The 23,778-nt window shown below is 50.9% G+C and overlaps 1 protein-coding gene across 4 annotated transcripts in view; it reads left to right on the top strand.

Moving 5' to 3' along the window:
* Nucleotides 1-6,863: 6,863 nt before the first annotated feature.
* The window catches only part of PPFIA4 (PTPRF interacting protein alpha 4), a 99,349-nt gene continuing 82,434 nt past the window's right edge, over nucleotides 6,864-23,778 (top strand). For all 4 annotated transcript variants that reach the window (XM_025211161.1, XM_014522737.2, XM_014522738.2 and 1 more), the window contains exon 1: nucleotides 6,864-7,768. In XM_025211161.1, coding sequence (XP_025066946.1) covers nucleotides 7,532-7,768 — 237 coding nt within the window. In that variant the 5' untranslated portion in view covers nucleotides 6,864-7,531. The remainder of the gene's footprint in view (nucleotides 7,769-23,778) is intronic.

Genomic DNA, 23,778 nt, shown 5'->3' with positions numbered 1-23,778 from the left:
TTGCTAATAGCAGCTGCTTCAGAAGTGTGCAGAGAAATCTTGCAATTTGGAAGTAACCTGTAAGGGAGGTTTAGGTTAACGCTCTCCCTAGGAGGGTGGTGAAGCAGTGGAACAGGTTACCTCAAGAGGCTGTGGAATCTCCATCCCTGGAGGTTTTTAAGGCCTGGCTTGACAAAGCCCTGGCTGGTTGGGGAAGGTCCTGCTTTGAGCAGGAGGTTGGACTAGATGACCTCTTGAGGTCCCTTTCAACCCTCATTTTCTATGATTCAATGAACCTGCTCCTACAGAGTGCTTCCTCCTGCCCCCCCAACTAGAGGTTGAGGCTTAATCCCTGGAGCAAGAAGAGTTCAGTCCTATACAATTTTTGTTCTTGTTACTGTTGCTCTTAGAGTCAAATCCCTTCCTGAATCCTGATAGTTTAAGGCCTCAGCGAACCCCTGTGACAATGAGTTCCTGAGGTTCATTGTGTCACATAAACAGAAAAATCTTTCTTTGAGCAAGTTTGAATAGTATTTATTCAAGGCTGTGAATGCCTCTTTCCATTTTCAGTCAAGCTGACACTGCTCACATTGGCCTTGAAAAGAATGGCATTCCACGCTTGCAATTTAAGGCCACTGTCAGAATTGGCAAACCTGGTGCAGTGTCGCCTGGTATTGCCATAGGCTTGCCCATCTGCCAGCCCATAGCAGCCGTGCTTTCTTTCCTGTGTTTCAGTCTCACTTTTAGTTGGGGCATGTCTGCTTCTGGATGTACTGGAAGAAAAAAATCTCCAAAGCCACTTGTATCAGCAAATAGGTAGTGGAAGAGCCACTGATGGGAACAGAATTCAGCTGCGAGTGGGATGTCATTTAGCAGTATTCACTTCAGACAAGCTTAGAGGCAGATCCCAGGTTGAGGAGCAGGGGGCTCTGAGATTTGATATCCTTCCCCTGTAAGGACTCTGCTATTTCTCTTTCCTCCCACCCTCACAAACAACCCCTAGTCTCCAGTCTGAAACAGGATCCCGTGATGGACCCTGCCCCGTAGAACCGCATTGTTGCGCTTTTCCTGACGCAGTCATTTCTGCATCTCCAGGTTGGTAGAGGGCTGGGTTATCACTGGTAAGTCTTGTGTGAGACTAGTGACCAGTGCAGTTCCACAGGGTAAAACAGAAGAACTTGGCCCACACTTGGGTTTTCCCTCAAACCCATGAAACTGGTGCAGCCTTGAGTTCCCTTGTCCAGCAGAGCTTGCTTCCTTTTTCTTCCTTGCAAAGCAACCATTGCATCGTCCAAGGGTTCCCTGTGCCTGGAGCTCCCTCTGGCTGAGGGCTGTTTCCTTCCAAAGAGCCTTGTGTGACCTGTAATTGCATGTCCTATCTGACTGTAGGTCCTATAGGGACAGAGTCCCTGATGCTCAGGGCATGTAGCCTCAGGAGTTGTAATGTCTGCCACAAGCTGTCTGAGACCCTGTTACTGCATTGCTCATTGCTGCAGCCAGTTACGTGACCCATGCATGTCATCTCTGCTGCTTTCTGAGAAAGAAGGCTTGGGGGATGCTAGTAGACAACATGACAATCTTCATTTTTCCAATTGAGTCAAAATGTCCAGCACTGAATTCTGCTGGTCCTTGCTAGAGCCTGAGCTGGGTAAATCCAGCTTGAGGCTGTCCCAGGTCACAGTGAGGTAAAGCACCTAATCTATAGCTCTTGGTCCTCTAGGGCCTGATAGAACTCCAGTGGAAGTCGGTTTTACTGGGTTTTCCTCTGGGCCGATGTGGAGGATTGCTGCCTTGGCTCGCTACGCTAGTATTTTCAGCCACAGCTGAATAGCTGATTGCAGATGAATACAATTTTCTTTCCCCAGGAGTGCACATGTGCAGAGAGAAGGGGTTCCCAGGCTGCTGCCTTCCATCTGAACAACGTGGTCCTGAAGAGATGCTCTCTGCATGTACACTGTTGCTGTTCCTGGAGTCTTTCCCACTTCGAAGAATGATTCCTAGCTTTGCAGTTGTGACAAATTTCCCGCACAGCGCAGCATCTCTCCTTGGATTTATTGCTTAGTCTTTCCTTGCAGCATTTTTCCCCCTTGGTATATGTGAATCTTCTCCCATGGTGCCATCTCATACCATCTTTGATAGATGGATGTGATTCAGGATGTATAGAGCAGTGGCCCAGACAGATTGCTGATTTCACCATTTTTTTGCAGTAGTATGGGGGAGGGGCGCTTGTTCACAAAGGCTCCAGAAATGTTTCTGCTCTTGCATGACAAATATTTCTCTCTTGGACCACTCTTGGTGCAGTTTGAGGGGTATCTTGAGGGACTTGTGCTCCAGTGGGGGTTTGCCCCAGACTCCCCCCATTCCTGTCAAAGTGGATAAATGCAGTTTCTCTGCTTTGGGGAATCTATAGCTGCTCTGAAAAGCACAGGCTTTTATCAGGACGAGTTTGGTGGATGCAGCTTTTTGCAAATGCTTGAAGATGTGGCTTAGCACTCAAACTCCCTAGTTAAGAGCAGATGATGAAGTGTTCCTGTTTTTGTAATGTTATCTCTTTGTTCTAGGCATCACGTGGGTTACTTCCTCAACACCATGTTCTCCTTTCCCATGCTGGGATGTGACTAGATGGCCAGCGTTCCTCACTCTGTATTGCAGAAGAGACCTGGTTCTTCCACAAGATAGTTAGATTAGTTCCAGCTAGGAAGATCTCCCTCCTCTAGCACTGTACCCACAAGGATGAAGTGTCAGGGAAACCTGTGGGAGCCTCCCTTGGACAATTCCATCCCCTTCCCTGCCCTCGCCAGTCAGGATTGGTGATGGGGCAGTCTCCCATAGTGGAAGCCCTCTTGGATGCTTGAATGCTCCCCCCAGTTCATCCCAGAGGAGCTGGGGGTGGAGTGAGGGAGTAGGCAGCGTAGGGAGATCTCCCTCCCTGGCAAAATGGCCCCTGCCCTTGCATGCTTTCAGCTTCACCCAAAGGAGGGCATGGAGCATGAGCTTCTCTGCAGTGGGAACCAGGAGCTGATTTGATGGGATAAGGGAGGCACTCTCCTGGAGCGCTGTCTGCGCTTTTCAGCATCTGCCTACTGACAGCCTTGCCCCTTCCCAGGCAGAGGAGAGGACAGACAGGCTGTCAGTCACTGAGCTCCCCTGCGCCTGTGTAGTTCTCCAGCCAAGGGTCTGGACACATGTATGCTCAGCTCCTCAGCTAGTTTTCTACGGGCAGGATTTGCACCGAAATTCTTACTGCTGGAAATGGCCACCTGCCCACGACCTGTCTCCATGTCATGGATGCTCTGTTAAATATTGTATTTAGTTACAGAAGGATTAACCACCACATCAAGACTGTATTCTATAGAGGAGGCTTTATAATTGGTTCCAAGGTGTGGGTCAAATGTTGAGCAGTCATTTGGTGTTGGCATTAAGCCACTTAACCACTATAGTTAGAGTTTTGTTTGTCCTGAGTGAAATTCTTTACTTGGCACTTAAAATCAAATTTTCAGCCTTCCTCCTAGTATTGTCTCTAGATTACATGAGAATGGGTTATTTTTAGCATTAATTTGTCTGTTTAACTAATTTGATGCTTTGCTTTCACTCCCATATTGACACTATCTTCCTGATTTGCCATGGATTTGATACTGATTTGATGGCTGTATTCCTTCAGTCTTAGTTTAGTTTAATGCTGTTCACAAAGCTGAGCTTTGGCACTAGGCTTTCTTGATTTTTATTTTTAAGCTTAATAATAACATTTGCATAACAATTTTGAATCTAATTTATTACATCGATGGGGTGCTCGTGCAGCAGACACTTGCAGATCAACACAAGAGTCTGACCAACCAGTCCTAAATGGAACTTACTTATGGTTCAAGTCCACTCGTTCCTGTAGTCAAGGACACACAAGGGAGTGATGTGGCTACCATCGTATCCAGTTGCCTTTAAGTCCCTGCGGAATTACTGGGTCGTGTAATTACTGGCCGTCTATGGCTGGGTTGACTGGGGGTGACCAAACAGAACAGGGCCTAAACTTCCACTTTTGGAGCCATAGTGAGACTCCTTAACTGCTCTGTTACTGCACAGGGGTAAATACAGAAGAGTTATAAACTCCTGCCTCGTAGCATAATCCATGTGTTAACTAGCATTGAGCAAAAGAGGCTCTCCCCAGGGTTGATTACTCTGTAATTGTTCAGTATGTGGCTCCTTGCTTTCCTTCCCTGCAGCCTTTCATGCTGGTACCTGTCAGACAAAGTAGTAGCCTAGAGAGACCTCTGGGTGCCTTTTTCTGGCATTAATCTCTTGTGCAAAGGGAGGCTGCTTACCAAACTTGGTTATGGAGTAGGGAAGAGGATGCCTGAGTCTTGGGATTCAGGGTGTAATTGTTCAACCCAGGCCCAGTGGGAAATTTCCCCTTGTGTGCCTTGTATGACATTGTGGGTAAAAGTTCTAGCATCATTCTTGGATCTCCCTCCCTTGCTGCATCATCGGCCCAGCAGGGATGCTCGACTCCATGGACCAATGGTCTGATAGGGCATGACAGTATCACCAATTGGCAGGTACAGTCCTTTGCTTCCCTCATTTCCCAATATTTGCTTTAAGGATTGCTCAGAAAAAAGTGGACCGACTGATTTCAAGCTTTACCTTCCCTCATAACCCATTGCTTGATGTGGGCTTAACTCTGACCCTGCTTTCCTGGCACTGTAGTCAGTGTTGATGCTCTGGATTTATGGGTCTGGTCACACAGTTTCAGACAGACTCCACACGGGACACTTGAGAGATGCCAGTCACGGGGCCCATCTGCAGCTGTGTTTTCAGAGGAGGGGGTGTTTGGGTCTCGTTTATGCAAATGCTGGTTGCTATTCCAGGATTCCCAAGGAGGATGCTCTCCTCTGGCTCTCCCAGGAGTCTGACAGCACAGACGCAGCTCCCAGAAGCTCCCGTGTAGCTCCAAGGATTGGTGCATTGCTGTCAGAGAGACCTGCCTTCGGCAGGGCTGGGGAGACAGCTTGCCAAATCACCCTTTGTGAACCATTTCTATATTTGGACTGGCACCATGTGGCTGTAGGTCCCAGCAACCACACTTCTCACAGCTGCTGGGAGAGGGGAGGGAGGTGGGGGTGAGGCTGGCAGGCTACCTAGTGAGTCCTGACAATCACAGGAAATTACCCAGCTGATTTCTGGGCTGGGTGCCCTGCTTCCCAATGGCACTGAGCATGAATACAGGCTGCTGCCAGAGCTAGAGATGAACTTTATTGGAGGAGCCCCGGGTGAGACAGCAGGGCTTACTGGCCCAGTCCAGCAGGCAGGCAGGAAGGTGGAGAGATGGACAGACAGACACAGGCAAAGTATGCATCGTAAGTGCAGCATCTGCAGTATCTGCTCTCCAGTTCTTCTCTGGAAAGTTTCTCCTGCTGGCTCCCTATCCTGCTGCTCCTCTCCTATTTTCCCTCCACTTCAGGCATCACTGGGGCCCCTCATACCTATTAGTGATGGGCACCCTCCTGTTATAGCCAAGGGTTCACCTCTGCAGCCTAGTCATAGAAAATTAGGGTCACCTTAGCTTAGTCATCTTGGCTTATGACTAAGTCACCTTGGCTTAGTCATAGAAAATTAGGATTGGAAGAGACCTCAGGAGGTCACATCTAGTCCCAACCCCCTACTCAAACAGGACTGTCCCCAACTAGATCATCCCAGCCAAGGTTTTGTGTAACCATGTCTTAAAAGCCTCCAAGGATGGAGATTCCACAACCTCTCTGGGTAACCTGTTCCAGTGCTTTACTACCCTCCTTATGAAAAGGTTTTTCCTAATATCTAATCTAAACTTCCCTTGCTGCAACTTGAGACCACTGCTCCCTTGTTCTGTCATCTGCCACCACTGAGAACAGTCCAGCTCCATCCTCTTTGGATCCCCTCTTCAGGTAATTGACAGGTGCTATTAAATCCCTCCTCAGTCTCCTCTTCTGCAGACTAAATAGTCCCAGTTCCCTCAGCCTCTCCTCAGAAGTCACATGCCCCAGTCCTCTAACCATTTTTGTTGCCCTCTGCTGGACTCTCTTCAATTGGTCTGCATCCTTTCTGGGGGTGGGGGCAGAACTGGACACAGTACTCCAGATGCTTCCAGCATCCCTAATCTAATGGGGGCTCTTGTAGGAGCCCATGCTACTATTGGCATTTTCATCTTGCTGTATTGCCCATGACTGGGGGAAAAATATGGCTTGTTGCTGTTGGGGAATGCCCTGTCCCTGACCTGTCATCTGGAGAATTGTGTAGATAAGGGGCCAGGCCTCTTGTTGCTATCCAAGCTGGTCCCATGATGCACAGTAGTGAATCAGCTTGGTTTAGTAGGTTATAGATATTCTCCTTCTGCCCTGATAGTCAGCTATAAGCCAGGTGGCTGCCTTCGCCCTTTCCACATACCAGCATAGTAAAGCACCTTGCTACATGGCTGGCCTTGTGCAGTGGCACAAAGATTGGCTGGTTTAGTAGGTGCCTCAGCCCATGTGGCATATTGCATGTGACAGGAGCAAACTCCCCCAGAGAGGGCTTGGGGAGGTCTCATGCAGAAGTTGCCATGGGAAGCTCTGTGGGGCATGGACTGTTTTTGTGCTTGGTGCTTGCACAGCATCCCTGGCACAATGAGGTTTGGTTGGAAAAAAGGGGTACAATGGTAGGTGCTATCACACCACAGAGAATGACCACAAAAGTCTAATTCAGTTTCTCTGCTATCCGAGCTTGTTTGGAGGGGCTGGACCCAGGACTTGATATTCCTTGAACATTTGCTTGGGGGATGCTTTGGGGTGACCCGAGTACAGGGAGGAGGGAAGCAGGGCCTGTGAAATAGTAGCTTGTATGTGGAAAATATTCTATGTGTCTCTTTCCTTTCCATAGGTTACGGACCTGGGATAAGAGCAGCTGTGTTGACCAAAGTGCATCCTGGCTCCAGGAGTAACTTCTTCACTACAAAGTGCATCTCTGCCTTGTGGGAAAGTATCTGATTTCAAAATGTCCAAGAGGTTGAAATGTCCTCCTGACTCTCTTAAAGCTGCTGGCTGCACCAGGTACTTAAGAGGATCATAGAAAAAGAGCACCGTGTTTCTCTCTGAGCTCCATGGCTTCACTGTGTTCCTTCATGATGTTTCTGCAATGGGATCCAGTATACAGTGGACTGTCAAGATCCCAGCATGGCCAGCTGGGATGAACAACAGATAGCCAAAGACATTTTTCTTTTTATCAGCCTTGATGGTTTGAAGGACCTTTTTTTATCCCATAGCCATGAAATACTGATCTAAATTATGCCAACTTCAGCTTCAACCATGACTTCCAGTGCAGGGAACAAATCTACATTGGTGTGAGACAAAGCATGGAGGAGCTCACAGCTATTTCCAAGCTGCCCATCTCTTTGATACTCTCCAAAATAGACCATGGGCAGAAGTAGCAGTGTAATCCAGGTTCAACAGATCTGTGGTCCCCAGAAGAGACCCTGAGGAGGCCTTCACAGCAAATCGTTAAGCAAGCCACATCAATCTCTCTAGAGACTGGAGTGTGTCTAAAGAGTGCCGCCATGATGTGTGAGGTGATGCCTACCATCAATGAGGGTGACCCCCTGGGGTCCCAGCCAGGGTCTGACTCCGATGCCAACTTTGAGCAGTTAATGGTGAACATGCTGGATGAGAGAGACAAGCTGCTGGAGACACTAAGAGAAACCCGAGAGACCCTGTCCACGACCCAGGGCCGGTTACAGGAGACTGTGCACGAGCGAGACCAGCTACAGAGGCAGATAAATTCTGCCCTTCCACAGGTAAAGTGAGCAGACCAGGAGCTTGGGAGAATGCCAGTGAGCAGAGGGGTAGAAGTGGTGGGAGGTGGACCTTGGTTCTTGTGTGGAGGGGCTGTGGGATCAGTCAGGTTAGCACACTCTTGAAGGCAGATTTGCCTTCTTGTGGTGAAGATGCCAGACTAACAGAACTGGATTACACTACTTTGTAATCATGAGCCTAAATCCAGTAGTCATATGCTCTGGGTGACTCCATTTCTGGGTGTCAAAAGCTGGTGTGCATCCACAAGGGGCATGCGAATGGGCCCTAGCTACTACTTCATGTGCTCTGTGCATGACTGCATAGTTGCACAGGCTGTCACCTATGTACGTGCCCAGGAATAGAATGCCAGCCTGGGCATAAGTAGCATCTTTGGCATGTAGACAACTAGAACTGCCATGTCGATGACCAAATCTAGATGCTTAGATGACCAGGAAGGAACAGAATGCCACCCATAGAGCATCTGTTTCAGAAGAGGTCGGCCCCTTGTGTTGAGTAACTACCACTAGACTTTTGGGAGCCTGATTTTTCTGGATGCAGTGAGCACATGAAGCTTCTAGAGAGTGTAGTAGATATGGGTGCTTAGCATCTCTGCACATCAAGTCTCAAGTGTCTGAAGCTGGGCATCCAGGAACTGAAACCCCTGGAAATGTGGGTCTTCATCTCTGCTTTACCCAGAGGTGTAAGAGCTTGCCACCACTGCACTGCCTGGAAGAGCTTGATTGTCTGATTTCAGTACAGCACTAAGCAAATGCAAGGGGTGTCTGTGCTCAGTGAGGTTATTAACAGTCATTGTTAATCATGGATTAGACCCTTGTTTTCTACTTGTAACCATAGGACTTACAGCTCTCTCCTTCTGTTGCAAGTGGGGGTGTTTGCCAGTACTTTACGGAGGCTCAAGGCAGGGAAGGTGCAAACTGCAGCCCAGGACACCTGCTCCTGTCTGAGGAAGCTGCTGCATAGGAGTCTGATCTTGCTAGACAGTATTAACGTTCTTAGTTCTTCCTCCCAGCGTTTGCTACCCTGAGGAAGGATGGCCCAGTGGTTAGGGTGCTGACATGCTCAGCCACAGACTCCCATGTGTGACCCTAGCACCAAAAATCAATGGGACTCAAAGACCCAAATATCTTTTAGAAATATAGGCCCTTGCCTTTTTAGGCCTCAGGTAAACAGCACTGCTCTGTTTCCTGCAGATGTGTTAAGGTAAGTCAGGTAAAAGTTGTGAGGTGCTGGAATCCTATAGGAAAGGGAACCAGGGAAGTTTGACAGACTGACCTTTTGTTTGACTGGGTAATAGAGGTGTGTAGGAGATGAGGGTGGGGCTGGCCATCAGAGTAAAGTCACCTGGGACTCGCTCAGTCTAGCATGAGTGGATATGAACACCTCACCCTTAGAGCATCCTAACCAGATCCCCAGAGATCACCGAACAGCTTGGTGATCCTGGTGCCCCATTCAGTTTGGTAACTCACCTAGTTAAAAGGCAAGAGTGTTACTCAAAAACTGTGGTGGGGAACTAAACATGCTTAGTAGTTATGGCTTAGGCCTCAAATTTATATGCAATGTCAAGACTTCCCTAGCAGGCTCATGGCTTTTTTTGCATCCACAGATTGCCAAGTGCTTGGCAAAGGGCATCAGTAGAATTATTGCCAGAGTTGGGAAATGACTTGTCCAAAGTCACCCTGCAGGGCAGTGCTAGAGCTGCAGTCTAGTGCTGTATCCACTAGGCGCCACTGCTATTAGGATCTTGCTTGTCTGGTTCCTTGCTCACGAGTGGCTGTTTAGCTCAGTTGGTTAGAGTGTAATGCTAATAACACCAAGGTTGCAGGTTCAGTTTCTGTTTAGACCAAATGATGCTTTGAGGTCCCTTTCAGTCGTACTTCTCTATGATCTATGGTTGTGAAGAAGCCTTGTCCCTTAAGAAGGGGTAGTGTTTACTCCTTGTCATCTGGGTAAAACAGAGTGAGGTACATAGTCTCCCTTGGTAGGGTAAAGGGTAAATTAGCATCACTTTCCCACCTCTGTTTCATCCCGTGGCCAGTGCTTTGGACTGTATTCAGGGGCCTGACTGAGCGGGGTGCTGGGGGTGATGGTTGCCAGAGGCCCTCTACTATCTCTTAGTTGTGGGGAGAGTGTTTACTCTGGGAGCCCAGGAAAACGTTTCCCACTTCCCCTCCTCCTTTCATGTGGGGGGAGGTCCTGTGGGCCATTTCTCTTTCAGCAGTACTAAATATCAGCTGCTTTTTAACTGGGACAGGATCAGCCGTTGGTGGTGTGGGCTGGATAGAGCTGAGGCACCTGACTACGTCTTGCAGTGCTCTGGGCTGACACATGGAAGGGAGAAGGAGGATATTCCTAGTGAGCTGGTGTGAGGTTTCAGCAATCCCTGCATGGTGCAGAGCATGGCTTCAGCCCCTGACTCATGCCCTCCCTTCAGAAGGGGCTGGCCCTGCTCAGCTGCGGAGACACCTCTGCTTCCAGGCTGATGAAGAGGGGATGCTAAGAAGCCGGCTCCTATCTGGAAAGCCTCCCAGTGACAGGCTAGGCAGGGGCAGCCTAGCCCAGAAAAACCCAGCAGGAAGGAGAGAGTGCTGTTCGGCCTCTGAAGCCAGGCGGGAGCAGAGATGCTGCAGCCCAGCATCCCCAAGGCACCTTCTGTAACTCCAGGCTTGATTTTTTTCTGAACCCTCCTCCTCTGTGATATCCCTTGCTCCCCTGCAGCCTCAGCTAACCAGCAGCCAACCTGTCAGAAGGGCCAGGTGAGCTGGCTTGGGCTCAGGACACTGGGAGGTTGACTAAGGGTGACGTAGAGAAGTTTGATTCTTGATGGGACTGTCCCATGCCCACCCTGCTCTGTGTCCAGCCTCTGTTGTTAGCCTAGGTCTCATAAAGCTGCATCAAGATGTCTTGCCCACTGCTGCTGTGCTGAGCAGTACCTTCCCCCTGCATGGCCTCCTGGCTTTCTGGAAATTAAACTCTCTCTTGGTCTGAAAGAGCACAGGACAGGTCTCAGCCCTGACAGCCCAAATGTGATGCTGACAGTGACTGAGGAGCAAGAGGCAGCGTTCCAGTTGGTCAAGGATGGGGGGGGCCCTTCATTCACTAAAACGGCCACAGATCTGTGTGCACTGCTCTGTGCCACATGCAAAGCCCTGAGCTGTACCGGCACTCAAAGCTAGGCAGCCCTAAATTATAGAGCATTAAACTCCTGAGACTCTCACAGACAGGCAGGTGCTCAGCCCTGTAAAGGAGTGGCCATTCCTTCATTAGCTTGGCTTCCCTGAACAGCCTGTGTTGTTGCAGGGCCTTTGCTCCATTGGAAGCACTGAGAGACAGCGCACTCCTGAGTTACTGGGGAAAACTTAAGCAGTCTAATGGTCAGTGCATGGGCGTGGGAGATCAGAAATCCTGATAGATGTGTCATTGACTCACTGTCATCTTGGGTAAATTGTCATTTCTCCATGCCTCAGTTTCCCAACCAGTAGATACTGTCATCCTTCCCAGGTGCTCTGAATCGAGTTAGTTAATGCCTGAGTAATCACCTGGAGTTGCATGATACTCGCTTGGAGCCCAGACCTGCATCTGTGGAAGCCTGGGTTAGTTTTGCTGTAGCCCAGGGCTAAATGATATCAGTGCTACCCTTTTGTTGCTTCAGGCTTACATTTATGTATCTCATTGTTTCAGAGCACCAGGCCCTTCTATCCATTGCAAAAGACTACGGTTCAGCCACCTCCACAGACCTACCAAATGTTGCCCTGGACAGAGGGCCAGGCTTCCTCTTCTCCATCTCTTACCTGGCCTGTTAATCAGTATTTTCTTTTTCCCCATTTTGCTCAGGCTCATCTTGTCCGTAAGCCACAACACCCCAGCCTCGTTATACTCAGTGCTCTAAGTAATCTGATGGCAGAGAGCCGACTCCTTTTACCTGGCAAAGCACTAGCCTGCCCCAGTGCACCGTGTGTGATAAATGTCTGTAACAACAGCAGCTAGGTGGTTCTAATGGACACAGCCCCAGACTGGGAGACCTGGCTCCACAACTGCCCTGTTGAGTGACCTTGGGCAAGTTGCTTCCCCTTTAGTGTGGCCTGGGGAATGAAAAGTGCTAGGGGTTATTTGGGGGCCTCAAGGGAAGGGGAGTTGTCTGGCAGGTGCTCTAGACTTGACTCAGGAGGTCCCTTCTAGTCCCACGTTTACCTGGACCAGCACGTAGGGGAGGTAGTTGGGTGGTGTCTGCTAATGCATTACAGACAGCATGAGCAGCAGAGGAGCGGGAGCATCAGCATCCCCTGGGGTCACAAACAGTGTAGCCAGGCTCATGGATTTGGCACATCCTGTCTGAAAGGTGCTTGGACTGAATTTGCCTTTCTTGTACTCTTGGCTGTACCCAAAACAAACAGCTGCTTTGCTTCACTACTGAATGCTCAGGATCATTAGTGCTCTGGAAAAACCCTGCAAATTCCTACTGTGGAAAACTACCATATCACAAAGTGTCCTTCAGACTGTAAGGGCGGATCAACTGGAAGCTGCCCATGCTCTGTCTGAGATTGTTCTCTCCCCTCCAGCACTGGAGGCAGCTGCCACAGCATGAGGAAATGGGGTGGGATTATCCCTGCGAAAACCTTAGTTCTGCATTGTGGATCTCCTGGTTGGGGCTAATTGCAGCCTGGTCTGTTGCAGGGCACAGCTAGTGCCGGCAGGTGGTGCTCCAATCAAGTAGAAACCCCCAAGACTGCTGGCAAGAGGCTCCTGTAATACCAGAGGTGTCTCTAGGAAGCATCACTCCCAGTAAACACACCCAGCCAGGCTCTGAGTGGCCTGGTCAGCATGCCAGGGAGCTGCTTGGCCATCTCTGAGCTTGGCTGCCCTTGCCCACTATCCTCTTCCAGCTGGGCCACTGTTGTCCACTATTATTTCATTTGTGCTCATTGCCAGAGCCATTGGCAGGGTGGTGGCTGTTCTGTTTCTTCACATATGTCAAGTAGTATAATTGGCATGTGCTGCATCTGTTGGAAGATAGCCAGAGCAAAGGGTGGCACAGGGTGTGGTTGTACTATGCCCAGGTCGTCATGGTAGAGGCTCTGAGCAGCATAGCCAGGGTCTTGGGCAGCATGGCTGTACCAGGGAGGGTGTCCTCCATGTGGTGATGGGTAGGCTTCACTAGGGGATAATTTACCTAGCAAAGTGCAATAGAACATCATCAGGATATACTGGTGTTGGGGATGTGATAGGTGATGTGTAAGTGCTTACACTAGGGAAGCACAACTCCACACTGTCTCCACTACCCCTGCTGCAGCCAGGCATTGGGTCCAGCCAGCCTGCAGCTCCATGCCCTGCGCCCTGTTGTTGGTGTAGAAATTGGGGGGGGGGGGGGGGGGGGGGCATGAGACTCCCCATCCCCCCTCAACATATTGCCAGTGGGATGTGTGATAGGATGGACGAGAGGGACTTTGCACAATTTAGCATATGCCGATTCTTGCATTTAAAGTGCCCATACTGCGGTATGTGTGTAATGCATAACTTCATCCTAAGTTGAGGTGTTTAAGGGATCTACTGAAATCTGCAGGGTTCTGGGTGCTCAGCAGAGCTGGCCTTAGGGAAAATGGTGTCCTGGTTGAGCTTGTATTTTGGCGTCCCCTCCCCAACCCGGCAAAGAGCAGCAGCCCCAAGTAAGTGTCTGTAGCAGTGCCCAGGTGAAACGGCTTCCTCTTCAGCTCAGAGCCCAGCGAGAAGCTCTGCCCCTCGGGCATGGTGGTGAGGGTTCTGGGAGCTCTTGGGAAGCACTGCCACTTCTCAGGCAGTTGCCAGCCACAGTGAGCTGAGCTGGGCCGCCATTGCGTACGTGCTCGCTGCCTGCTAACTTGTGCAAAGTGCCCTTTTGCCGTCTCTGAGTTACACCACTTCAGATGAGGATTAAATCTGGGCCGCACTCCGTAGCTCATGTCAGGATAACTTCATTCTACTCCCCAGAGATAAAGCGATTGATATGCAGTCCTCTTGCACCCCAGGGTGCCCCACTCCCAGGCCTCCATCCCTTCTGGTTGCCTCTTCTCCCCTGCCCCACTGCTGGGAGGCAATTATTAATGGCAGCTGCCCAGCTCCTGCTGCAGCCAGAGGGTTGAGAAGAAGCTGCCTGGCTCTGGAAGGAGGGAGGCTCAGCCTGTGGAGATGGGAGGGAGGAAGGAAGGTGGTGGCCTCCCTCTGCTTCACCCTCCTGTGCCCCCTTCTCCTGAGGGGCACCTGGCCAGCTCAGCAGCAGTCAGGGGAGGCCACAGGGAATCCCTGGGGAAAGGGGTGGCTATATGTGTGTGCATGGTCCCCCCGACCACAGCACCCTGAGCAGCCACCCACATTGCCCACCCCTAAGGCTGGCTCTGGCTCTCAGCTCTGTTCAGCTTTTGGCCTCAAGATTGTACCTAGAGGGTCTGTGAGGAGCCAGACATATGCTTCACGCTTAGCGCTCCAGGAGCAGTGTGAAGCAAAACTGTTGTGTGCCTTCTAGGCCCCATCTAGGCCTTGTCTGGATGATTAGACCCTTCCTCTGCATGAGATCTCAGGGATTTCTCAGTGGGTCCTGTGTTCTGTTCAGTCCTCCCCCTGGCTGGATCAGCTGGATTCTTCATTCTGCTCATCCCATCCAGTCATGATTAGAAAGCTGCTCAAAGAGTGATGGGAGCCCTGCCCAGGCAGGGTTGGGGCTGCCTCTAAACTTTGCCTTTGGTCCTCAGGAAACAACTGTGATGCTGCCAGCCAGGCCACAAACTGGGCCGTGCACTCTCTACCACCAGGCATTGCCCCCTTCTCTAGCCCCAGGGGAAAGAAGTGCCCCCAAGCATGACATGGGGGTTTGTGCCCTCTTGTGTTCCTCTTGTGTCCACGTGTGCACTCTCTGCTGGGCTCAGTGCCCTCTTGGCCCCCTGGGCAAGGGACTGCCATGCATAGCCCTGGGGCACAGCTGGAGGCAGAGCATCCCAGGTCACCCTGAGCGTGAGGGTGGCCCACCCCCTAGGCTGTTGCAGCCACTCTCGGATTAAGGGACTGTGCGGATTTAGCTTCTGCTCCTGCTCCAGCTCCAGTTCCTTCGTGTCTCTGCACAGGGAACATGCAAGCAAAGCAAAGCAAACTAGGTCACTGCCAAGGGACTCTGCATCTTTGTGCTCCTCCGGGTTAGTCTACAGGATTCCCCAGCTCCAGGCTCCCACTCACAGCTTCCCTCCTTGGCCATGTCTCTGGCTCCCTCGATTTGTGGGAAGGGAAGTGATTAGCACAGGCAGCAGATGGGGAATTTCTGTGAGCTCCAAATGCTGCCTCCTGACGAGCACACTCCCAGTGACCTGGCGTGCAGGCAGGCGGGCTATCCACAAAGCAGCTTGCTGGCTGGTTCCAGCCCGGCGCAGCTCCTCGCAGCTGGAGGAGGCCAGTGTCCTGGGTCCGCAGCAGGGCTCTCTGGCCCTCAGCCCTGGAGAGTCATGTGTGCTGTCCCCCCTGGCCGGCAGGACAGCCGATCTGCAGCTCCAGTTGGAGATGACGCCTCAGCATGAACACAGAGAGCAAATCCATAGCAATTCCTCTGTCCAATGGGATTAACTTCAGCATGTTCATGTACCAGGTAAGTTGTCACAGCTCTGCAGGATGTGTGAGGAATTCTCTAGGCTCGTGTGCCTGGTGTCTCATCTTGAGCCCCTTTGGGACCTCACTTCTAGGCAAACGCTTCTCTGGTGAGCTGACTGCTCCCACCAGGTTCTCCCTGGACCCCTCTGCAGCCTGTCTTTCTATGCCTGCCCTGCATCTGAGGGATCTCTCCCTCCTCATAGAATAGAGTGGGCAAACTGTCGGGCATCCTAAAAAAAGCTTCCCCCTCGGGCAGCGTTAGGCCCCTATGGCCTCCTCCCCAATGCCACTGCACAAGGCAGGAAGTCTCTGGCTGGGTCTATGCCATGTGCTGTCCTTCTGGTGCCTGTTTCAGATAATGTGTGCATGGCCCCTTGGTTTTTGGCAAACTCATGGCAGAACTTGGCTCATGTTTTGTCTGGGTACAGGGGAGGCTGGTTCATGTTGCCTTCCAGTGCGCATGGGGGGTGGCACTTTATACCACATCCCCAGGATGTGTGCCGGGTGCTTGACTTGTGCTTTATTCAGGTGCAGAGGCCCCTGTGCTCACTTTGTGTTGCAGGTGGGAGCGGGTGGTCCTTGGCATATTCCAGTAGGGCAGGGGCTGATAGGCTTGCTGCACAAATTGGACCAAAAGAGTCCACCCGTTAGTCTGCGTTTGCTGTGCACCTGTTGAAGGCAGAAGCTGGAAAACACTGCTCTGGGCTCCCATGCAAAACAGAGCTCCATCCTGCCCTTCCAGCTGACTGGCATACTTGGCACCTGGCTCTTACTGCGACCCCTGCTGCTCTGTTCAGACCTGGGAGCGGGTCAGACTCACTGTATGGCAGGATTGCATCGAGGTTATGAAACAAGGGAGCCCTCCCTATGGGTGGTGGTCTCCCAGGAAGGGCTCCTGGTTTGGAGCTTGGCCCTGAGACTCATTGTCCCCAGCAACAGGCTGAGGAGGGAAGCTCTGAGGCTGAAGGGAGGCATCCACCCCGTAGTGTCAGAGGTGTGACCTGTAGCTTCAGTTAGGGAGAGTCCGACATACCTGATGCCCATGACCTGCCCTGACTGCCTGTTATATAAGCAAAGAAGTGGGGGCTGGAGGGTGGGGGATACTGATTTCCTGAGTCAGAGCAGGGTGATAAGAGTCAGTGAGCTTGGACATCGGCGGTCTCCTCATTGTATGGTGGAAGGTCTTGGTGGGGCTCATGGCCCTGGGCACTCAGACCCGGGAGATGGGTTGCTGGCAAGGGGAGGGCAAAGGGGCGGTTGTTTCCTCTGCATATGTAGGGCCAGTGGGATGGCAAGGTTGAGGTCAGGGCTTGGATGGGAGCTGAGTCCTGTGCAGAGTCCTGTCAGGATGGGGTGTGGGGAGGCTGTGCCCTGCACATACAGGACCAGGGAGAGGATCCATGCCTTCTGGAGGAGAACTGTGCCCTGGATACATGGGCTGAGTCTAGGAGCTACTGGACATAGCCTGTGTATCCTGGGTCAGGGGATGGCCATGACCTGAACATACCAAATCAAGGGATAGATGTGTCCAGCACATGGGATGGGGAGGAACCGTGTGCTTTGTGCAGGTCTGGAAGGAGAGCCATAGTCAACGGGTATGGGGGTTGGGTAGTGTCTGGGGAACCTGTGGCTTAAATGAATGAGATCAGAGAAGGAGCCAGTCCTGGACACAGGATCAGAGAGGAGAACCATGTGTGTATGGGGGACTGGCTGGGGTGTGAGGGGGCCATATCCTGTGTAGGTGGGTCTAGGGCCAGCTGGGGGAAGAAAAATATACCCTACTATACAAAATTGGGACAAGGTGGGGAGGAGCTGCTTGCAGGCATGGGGTGAGTGGGGACCCTTTCTGGGGCCAGGACATGAACACTTTCCATGTTGTCTCCCAGGGTCACATGGCCCAGTGCCTGATGAACAGCAGGGTGCTGTAATTGTCAGAAGCTGTCAGGAGTCTTGCCCCATGGTTTGCCCATGTCCAGAGAAAGCTCCTTGGATCCCGTGTGCTGGAGCCCAAGCAGTGACTGCACGCCTGTATCAGAGTCATTCCCCTAATCCACGCGGGCCTGCCTTATCCCACAAAAGGCAGCTTTTGTGTGTGATCTCCCAGGGGCACTAAGCAGCCTTAATACTTCTTACATGATTTGTTTATTCAACGTGGGAACACAAAACACTGCTTAATCAGGCTGAAAATGTTCTGCTCCAATCTCTCCCCTTCCCTGTCTTTTGGGGGCTAGTGGCCGAACAGTGATGCTAAAGCACTGCACAGCTGCTTTCACTAAGAGCTGCTCTCTGTCCCTGCAGTAGGGCCAGCCTGCACAGCTGGCTTCCAGCCAGGGTTGTCCCATGTGCTTCTGGAGTGCTGCTTATCCCATAACCTCATGACTGCTGCAGCTTCCTGCCTGAGCCTTGCCCTCTCCTGTATCTGCTGTTGGATGCTTGCTGTTGGGAGCCTGCTCTGTGCACACTCTGCAGCACAGTTCATCACATACTCTTGGACTCTGAGGTGGGCCTGTTTCCTGCATACCCCTGCGGTCAGGGCTCAGAACACGCATTCAAGTTCCTGCCAGGGTCTTTTCTTTGCAAGAACCTTCACGGGAGCATGGCATGTGCCTGTAGGGTCAGTCTGAGCTCAGCCAGCTCCCCAGCGAGCTCTTGTCACCAGCACGTGCTGTCTGGCTCCAGCCTGCACCTGCAGCTGGGACTTGTCTGTGTTTTGCTGTTGGATCTGGAGTCTATTCTCAGGAGTGGAAGCTGCAGGGAGATTGCAGCCCATGCTGGGACTGTGCTCACACGAGTAATTAGACTTTAGGGTGGAAGGATTGCTTTGACTGTAACCCCTTGCAGGGATGGAGTATCTCTTGTTTTGTGTTTGTACAGCCCCTGCCACAGTGCCTGGGACAGGACTGAGGCTTGTAGGGTCTATCACAATGCAAATAATAACATGTGAGGAGGCCAGGTAGCCCACTGTTTCCTAATGGATGCCTAGTGCCAAGCAGAGTTGCTGTATGTAGTCCGTCATGAAAAAAATGCATTATAGCTGGGTGAGAAATATGGATTGGAAACAAAAGCACTTGGAACTTGTCTTTCAAGGTGTCTAATGTTTCCTGATTTTTTAAAAAAAAAGTACTGGCAAAAGTTTTGAGGCAGGTAGGAAATTAGCTTTGGGACCAGTTTAGTTCACATGTTCACTTACGTTCCTGGAGGCAGAAGTTAGACTTAGGGAATGAGAAGACCCGGGGTCAGGCCCTTCTTCTGTTAGAGATGGGCTTGAATGGTCCCCTTTCTGCTCTACAACACAGAATTTCATGCGACTTGGAGATAATCTGAGCCTTAGCACTGAATGGAAGTTTAGAAGCCACAATACCGATTGCTTTGGACACGCTTCTTTTCCAAATGTCCCTTTTGAGCGTATTGGGCTAATTCTCCCATATAATGCCAAGTCAATAGTGCTGATTTCACAGCATAAACAACCTTTTTACATCTCCTTCTGTTCACAAACCAGGCCTGTCAGAAACAATCATGCCAATTAAGTGCCTGAAATGAGATTAATCACGCAGATGGATCCAATTTATTCCTTGAGTTCTTTTGCATTAGAAAAGTGAAATGAAGGCTTTTGCTTGCTTTGGAAAAATCATACCACATTCTTGTTCATACTGCAAACAGCACTCAGAGAGGCAAAAGATGGCTGTTGTGTGATTGATGTCTTTGTACATTTTTTGTCTTAAGATTTAAATTTTATCCTTTCTCCAGAGGCTGCCTCTGTGATCCAATGAATTGTGCTAAGATCTTGCTGCTTTAAACCCTTTCTGAAAGTTGGAAAAGTCATGGATCATGGAGTATTCTTAAAGTGCTGCTATTGGTCTTTCCATGGTGATGAACAGGGATCCAGGTTTTCCATTTGCCATGGAAAAATGTGGTAAATCATGGATTTTTCTCATTTTATGGAGAAAAACCTGGATTTTTTTCCTGTAAAGGAGAAGAACTTGGGAAACGGTAGGTTTCCCCTTGCAGGCTGGCAGAGTTCCCGCCCGTCCCTTGCAGACTGGGGTGGGAGGAGGGCGATCAGGCAGGGGGTGCCATGTGCCTGTGTGGGAGCATGTTCCTCCTGCCAGGGCAGTCAGGGACCTCATAGTGAGGGAGAAGAGGGAGTTAGGCAGGTCTGGGGCTGCTGTTGAGCCCAATAAGTGCTTGGGGGCTTAGGGCCTGGGACTGGCATGTGCAGCCTGGGAAGGAGCGGGATGGGGCCGCAGGTGGGGACAGGGCTGGGTCCCCACTGCTACATGCACTCCTGGGGGAGGCACAGAGGGCACATGTCCCCCAGATTTGTACGTAGGGCAGAGTTGGTTGCCTGCTGCGGACTTGGACTCCCTGCCCTGTTGCCCTCTGCCCAGGGCCTGCACGGCCCAGGGGGTGGGACCCAGTGCAGCAGGGCAGAGCAGGGTGGGTGGGGTGGGGAAGCATGATGCTGCCATGAGCCCCACACTGCCTTGGTGAGGCACTCCCTGCCTGCCCAACAGTAATGGGGGTGGTGGCATGAAGGGCACCTTGCCATGGTGGCATGGAGCTCGCAGCAGTGGCACCTGGCCTCACTGTGCTGCCATGCTGGGTCCTGCCCCCAGGGGAGGGCAGCAGGGCGGGGAGCTTGGACCCTGCAGCCCACACGTGCCCTGCACACAAATCTGGCACCCTGGGAGTACATCTCGTGGCTGGGAGCTGGCCCTCATGGCCAAGCCCGCAGCTCTCCCCACCCCCCAGGCTCTGCTCCAGCCATGCTGCCCATGGGGGACAGAGAGGGGGAGCTGGGCTCCATACTCCACTCCACCACAGCAGCCCCTGCCTCTCATGGGCAGCAGCCAGGGCTTGGGTGCTGCTGGAGAGGGGAGGGGGCTGTGGACCTGGGTCTCTGGCCCCGTAGCCCCAGCAGCTGGGCCTCCCCTCGCCTCCCCTGGGCAGGGCTGGGGGGAGTGAGGGGCACTGGCAGGGTCCAGGTGGCTGTGGGTGGGGAGTGAAGGGTACTAGCTGTGGGGGCCTGTGGCTTATGAGCGAGGGGCTATGGCATTGGCAGGTCACCAGGATATCAGGGCTGCTCAGTGCCACAAAGCAGTGGGGAGGGGGACAGCTGCAGCTGGACCCACATCCTAGGGAGCAAAGGGGGCAGGGGGAGCTCTGATTTTCCATGGTCAAAAACCCAAAATCAAACACCAAAATGTACAGGTATTTAGAATGTATTTTATGGTAGTAATTGAGGAACTGGTAGGCTTGCAAATTGCTTTAGAATTGTAAATATATCAATAAAACTTTGTATTCAACTGATACCTATAATATATAGCAGCATTTCATTATAATCATGGAAAACAGCAGATTTTGCAGTTTTTAATCAGAGAATTTGGTGGTCAGGAGGGGTTTGCTTCTTGGGGTTTTTTTTAAATCAGAGAATTTGCAGTTTTTAAAAAAGAGAGCCAGGATCCCAGGTGATGAACATTAGGTAAGATTACACTCCTTGAGTACACACAGAGTAGGTTAGAGCTGAGAATCCCAACAAACAGGACCTGCAGAGCTCCTGTTGGTGGTCCCTCGCAAGCTGTCTAATCACATGGTCCAGACTCTTTCACCTTGCAAAGAAAGATCCTAGGTCTCAGGTGCCAGGCAGCTTACAGTGATAAGAGTTAAAGCCAATAAGGAGCTGTGTTATACTCCATTGGTACAAAGCAGGTAGTAATTAAAAAATAATTAGCAATTAGCCACAGCACAGGGCATTGCATGGTTCATAAAGTCAAAGACAGCTTCTGGCACAGGAGGCCAGAAGGGACTATTTTGATCCTTTCTGTTGCTCTTCCACATGGGACCAGCCAGGAATTTCACCCAACAATGCTTCCATCAAGCCCAGACCTTACGGTTGAGCTAGGCTCAGTGGGGCTTACCCAACTTTGATTTTAAAAGCTTCAGAGGACAGTGGATCCATCAGGCCCCTTGATAACTTTTCCTCAATGGTCCCTTCCCTTCACTGGGAGAAAATGCACCTTAATTGCCAACACACTTTGTTAGCTTTAGCTTTCAGGGTCTTGTTAAGCTTGTGTCTGTTAAATAGCTCTCACGTGTCTAAAATGTTCTCCATTGAGATATGCCCACTTGCCTTTTATCCTTTCCTTGATTAAATCTGAAAGCAGTTAGACAGTTCATAAGGCTCTTGCAGGTTTTTCCTTATCTCGGATCATTGTTGTTGCTCCATCTGATCTTTTCCAGTTTCTCAACATCTCTTCTGAATAGTGGACCTCAGGACTTGGCACACGATTCCCTGGGTGGTCTCCCATATGACACACACAACAGAGGTCCTTCCCCTGCCCTTTTTCTGCTTGTTATTGCCTTCCATATATCTCAGAATTACATAAACCTTTTCAGCTGCAGCACTGCAGTGGGAGCTAATGATCAGTTTGTGGCTTCTGTGGCCTCCAGGTCCTTTTATAAGTGACTGCTTTCCTGGATTCAGCCTCCCCATCCTGTAACTGTAAAGGTACAGAAAGAGACAAATTTGAAAAGACGCAGAGTTACACCCCAGGATAGAGCAGTTCCACAAGACACCACATGAACAAGAATATCTAACAGTTCGGTACCACTTCTGCTCGGGAGCACTCAAACCACTTCGCAAGGGAGGCCAGTCTTATCATTCTCATCTTAGTGATGGGGAACAAAGAAACATGGGTGGTATCACTGGGTGCCCTGGGGTCATGGATCTATTGTTTATTTGACTATGCTTCCATGAGCTTGGAGTGTCCAAATTTCTTTTCTCTGTGATCTCAGACAGGTCTCACGAAGACCCTGTTATTAGTTTCCTAGCCCTGTGTATCATTGCTGTTAATTTGATCCAGGATTAGGCATCCATGTTTCACTTCCTAATCCATGTCTGGGTATCTCTTTTGGGCAAAATCTGAGATCTTTACGAGAAGAACAAGATTTTTTAATTCCACTTCCAAGGAAAAGGGATTTTCTGAGATTTAGGTGAATGTTTTGCACAAAGATCAGGGGGAAAACCTGGGACCTTGGCTGCAGTTCAGCCCCATGGCAGCAGTTCCATAATAATATTGGTTGTGGATTAGGCAGTTCAGAACTCAGACCATGACCAAGGGAGTCGTGTATGTTACAGCTGTAGATGCCACTAGTTTTGCATCTGCTTGATAGTTATCTTTCATGTCCCCTCTGAATTTGGCTCATAGTCTTAGACCAGGAGCTCTTGCCTGCTGTGGGACCAAAAGAGGAGGTGCAGCAAGAAAAGTGGCTAACTGTAGGTGCAAGTAAATGCATTCATAGATTGAAAGGGACTTTGGGAGATCATCAGGTCCAGCCACCTGCACCAAGCAGGAAAGATAACTGGGGGTCAGGTGACCCCCAGCAAGGTGCCGGTCCAGTCTCCTCTTGAAGATTGCCAGTGTAGGCGATTGCACCACCTCTGCAGGGAGCTTATTCCACAGTCTGGACACCCTGACTGTGAAGAAGTTTTTCCTAATGTTGAGCCTGAATCAATCTTCCAGGAGTTTGTGGCCGTTGCTCCTAGTTTTCCCCTCGGGTGCCCTAGTGAACAGTTGCTCACCGAGCCCTCGATGTACTCCCCTGGTGTAGCGGTAAGCTGCTACCAGGTCCCCTCTCAGCCTTCTTTTCTTCAGGCTGAAGAGTCCCAGATCCCTCAGCCTTTCCTTGCCGTGTAAGATTCTGATCATACAGGTGGCTCTTTGGACTCTCTCAAGCTTGTCCACGTCCTTGTTAAAGTGCAGTGCTCAGAACTGGACACAGTAGTCCAGCTGCAGTCTCACCAGTGCTGAGTAGAGCAGAAGAATCACTTCCTTGGTTTTGCTGGAGATGCATCGATTGATGCACATCAGAGTATTATTTGCCCTACTGGCTACAGCATTGCATTGCCGGCTCATTCATACTGTTAGACTATGTTAGATTAGCCTCTGCCACAGTTTGCACCTACCCAGCGTGGATCCAGTTAGAAGTGAAGTATGTTCCTGTCATGGATCCCATAGCCTAGTAATTCTTAACTAGGGTGCCACAGCATCCTGGGGTGCCATGAGAGCCTTCTAAAAGTGCTGCGGGGTGCAGCTCAGTATTGGCACTGCTAGATGTGCGCACACCTGCACATGATTCACAAGATAAACCCAGAGATTGGTGAACAAGTTAAGAGGCTGTGACTTGGATGACTACACAGTCCGGTGGGTGGCGAATTGGCTAGAGGGTCGCACCCAGAGAGTCGTGGTGGATGGGTCGGTTTCGACCTGGAAGGGTGTGGGCAGTGGGGTCCCGCAGGGCTCGGTCCTTGGACCGATACTCTTCAATGTCTTCATCAGCGACTTGGACGAGGGAGTGAAGTGTACTCTGTCCAAGTTTGCAGATGACA

Source organism: Alligator sinensis, unplaced genomic scaffold (assembly GCF_000455745.1).
Source record: "Alligator sinensis unplaced genomic scaffold, ASM45574v1 scaffold766_1, whole genome shotgun sequence".
Lineage (NCBI taxonomy): Eukaryota > Metazoa > Chordata > Crocodylia > Alligatoridae > Alligator > Alligator sinensis.
The sequence above is the reverse complement of the archived record's forward strand: the minus strand, read 5'-3'. Positions and strand labels throughout refer to the sequence as shown.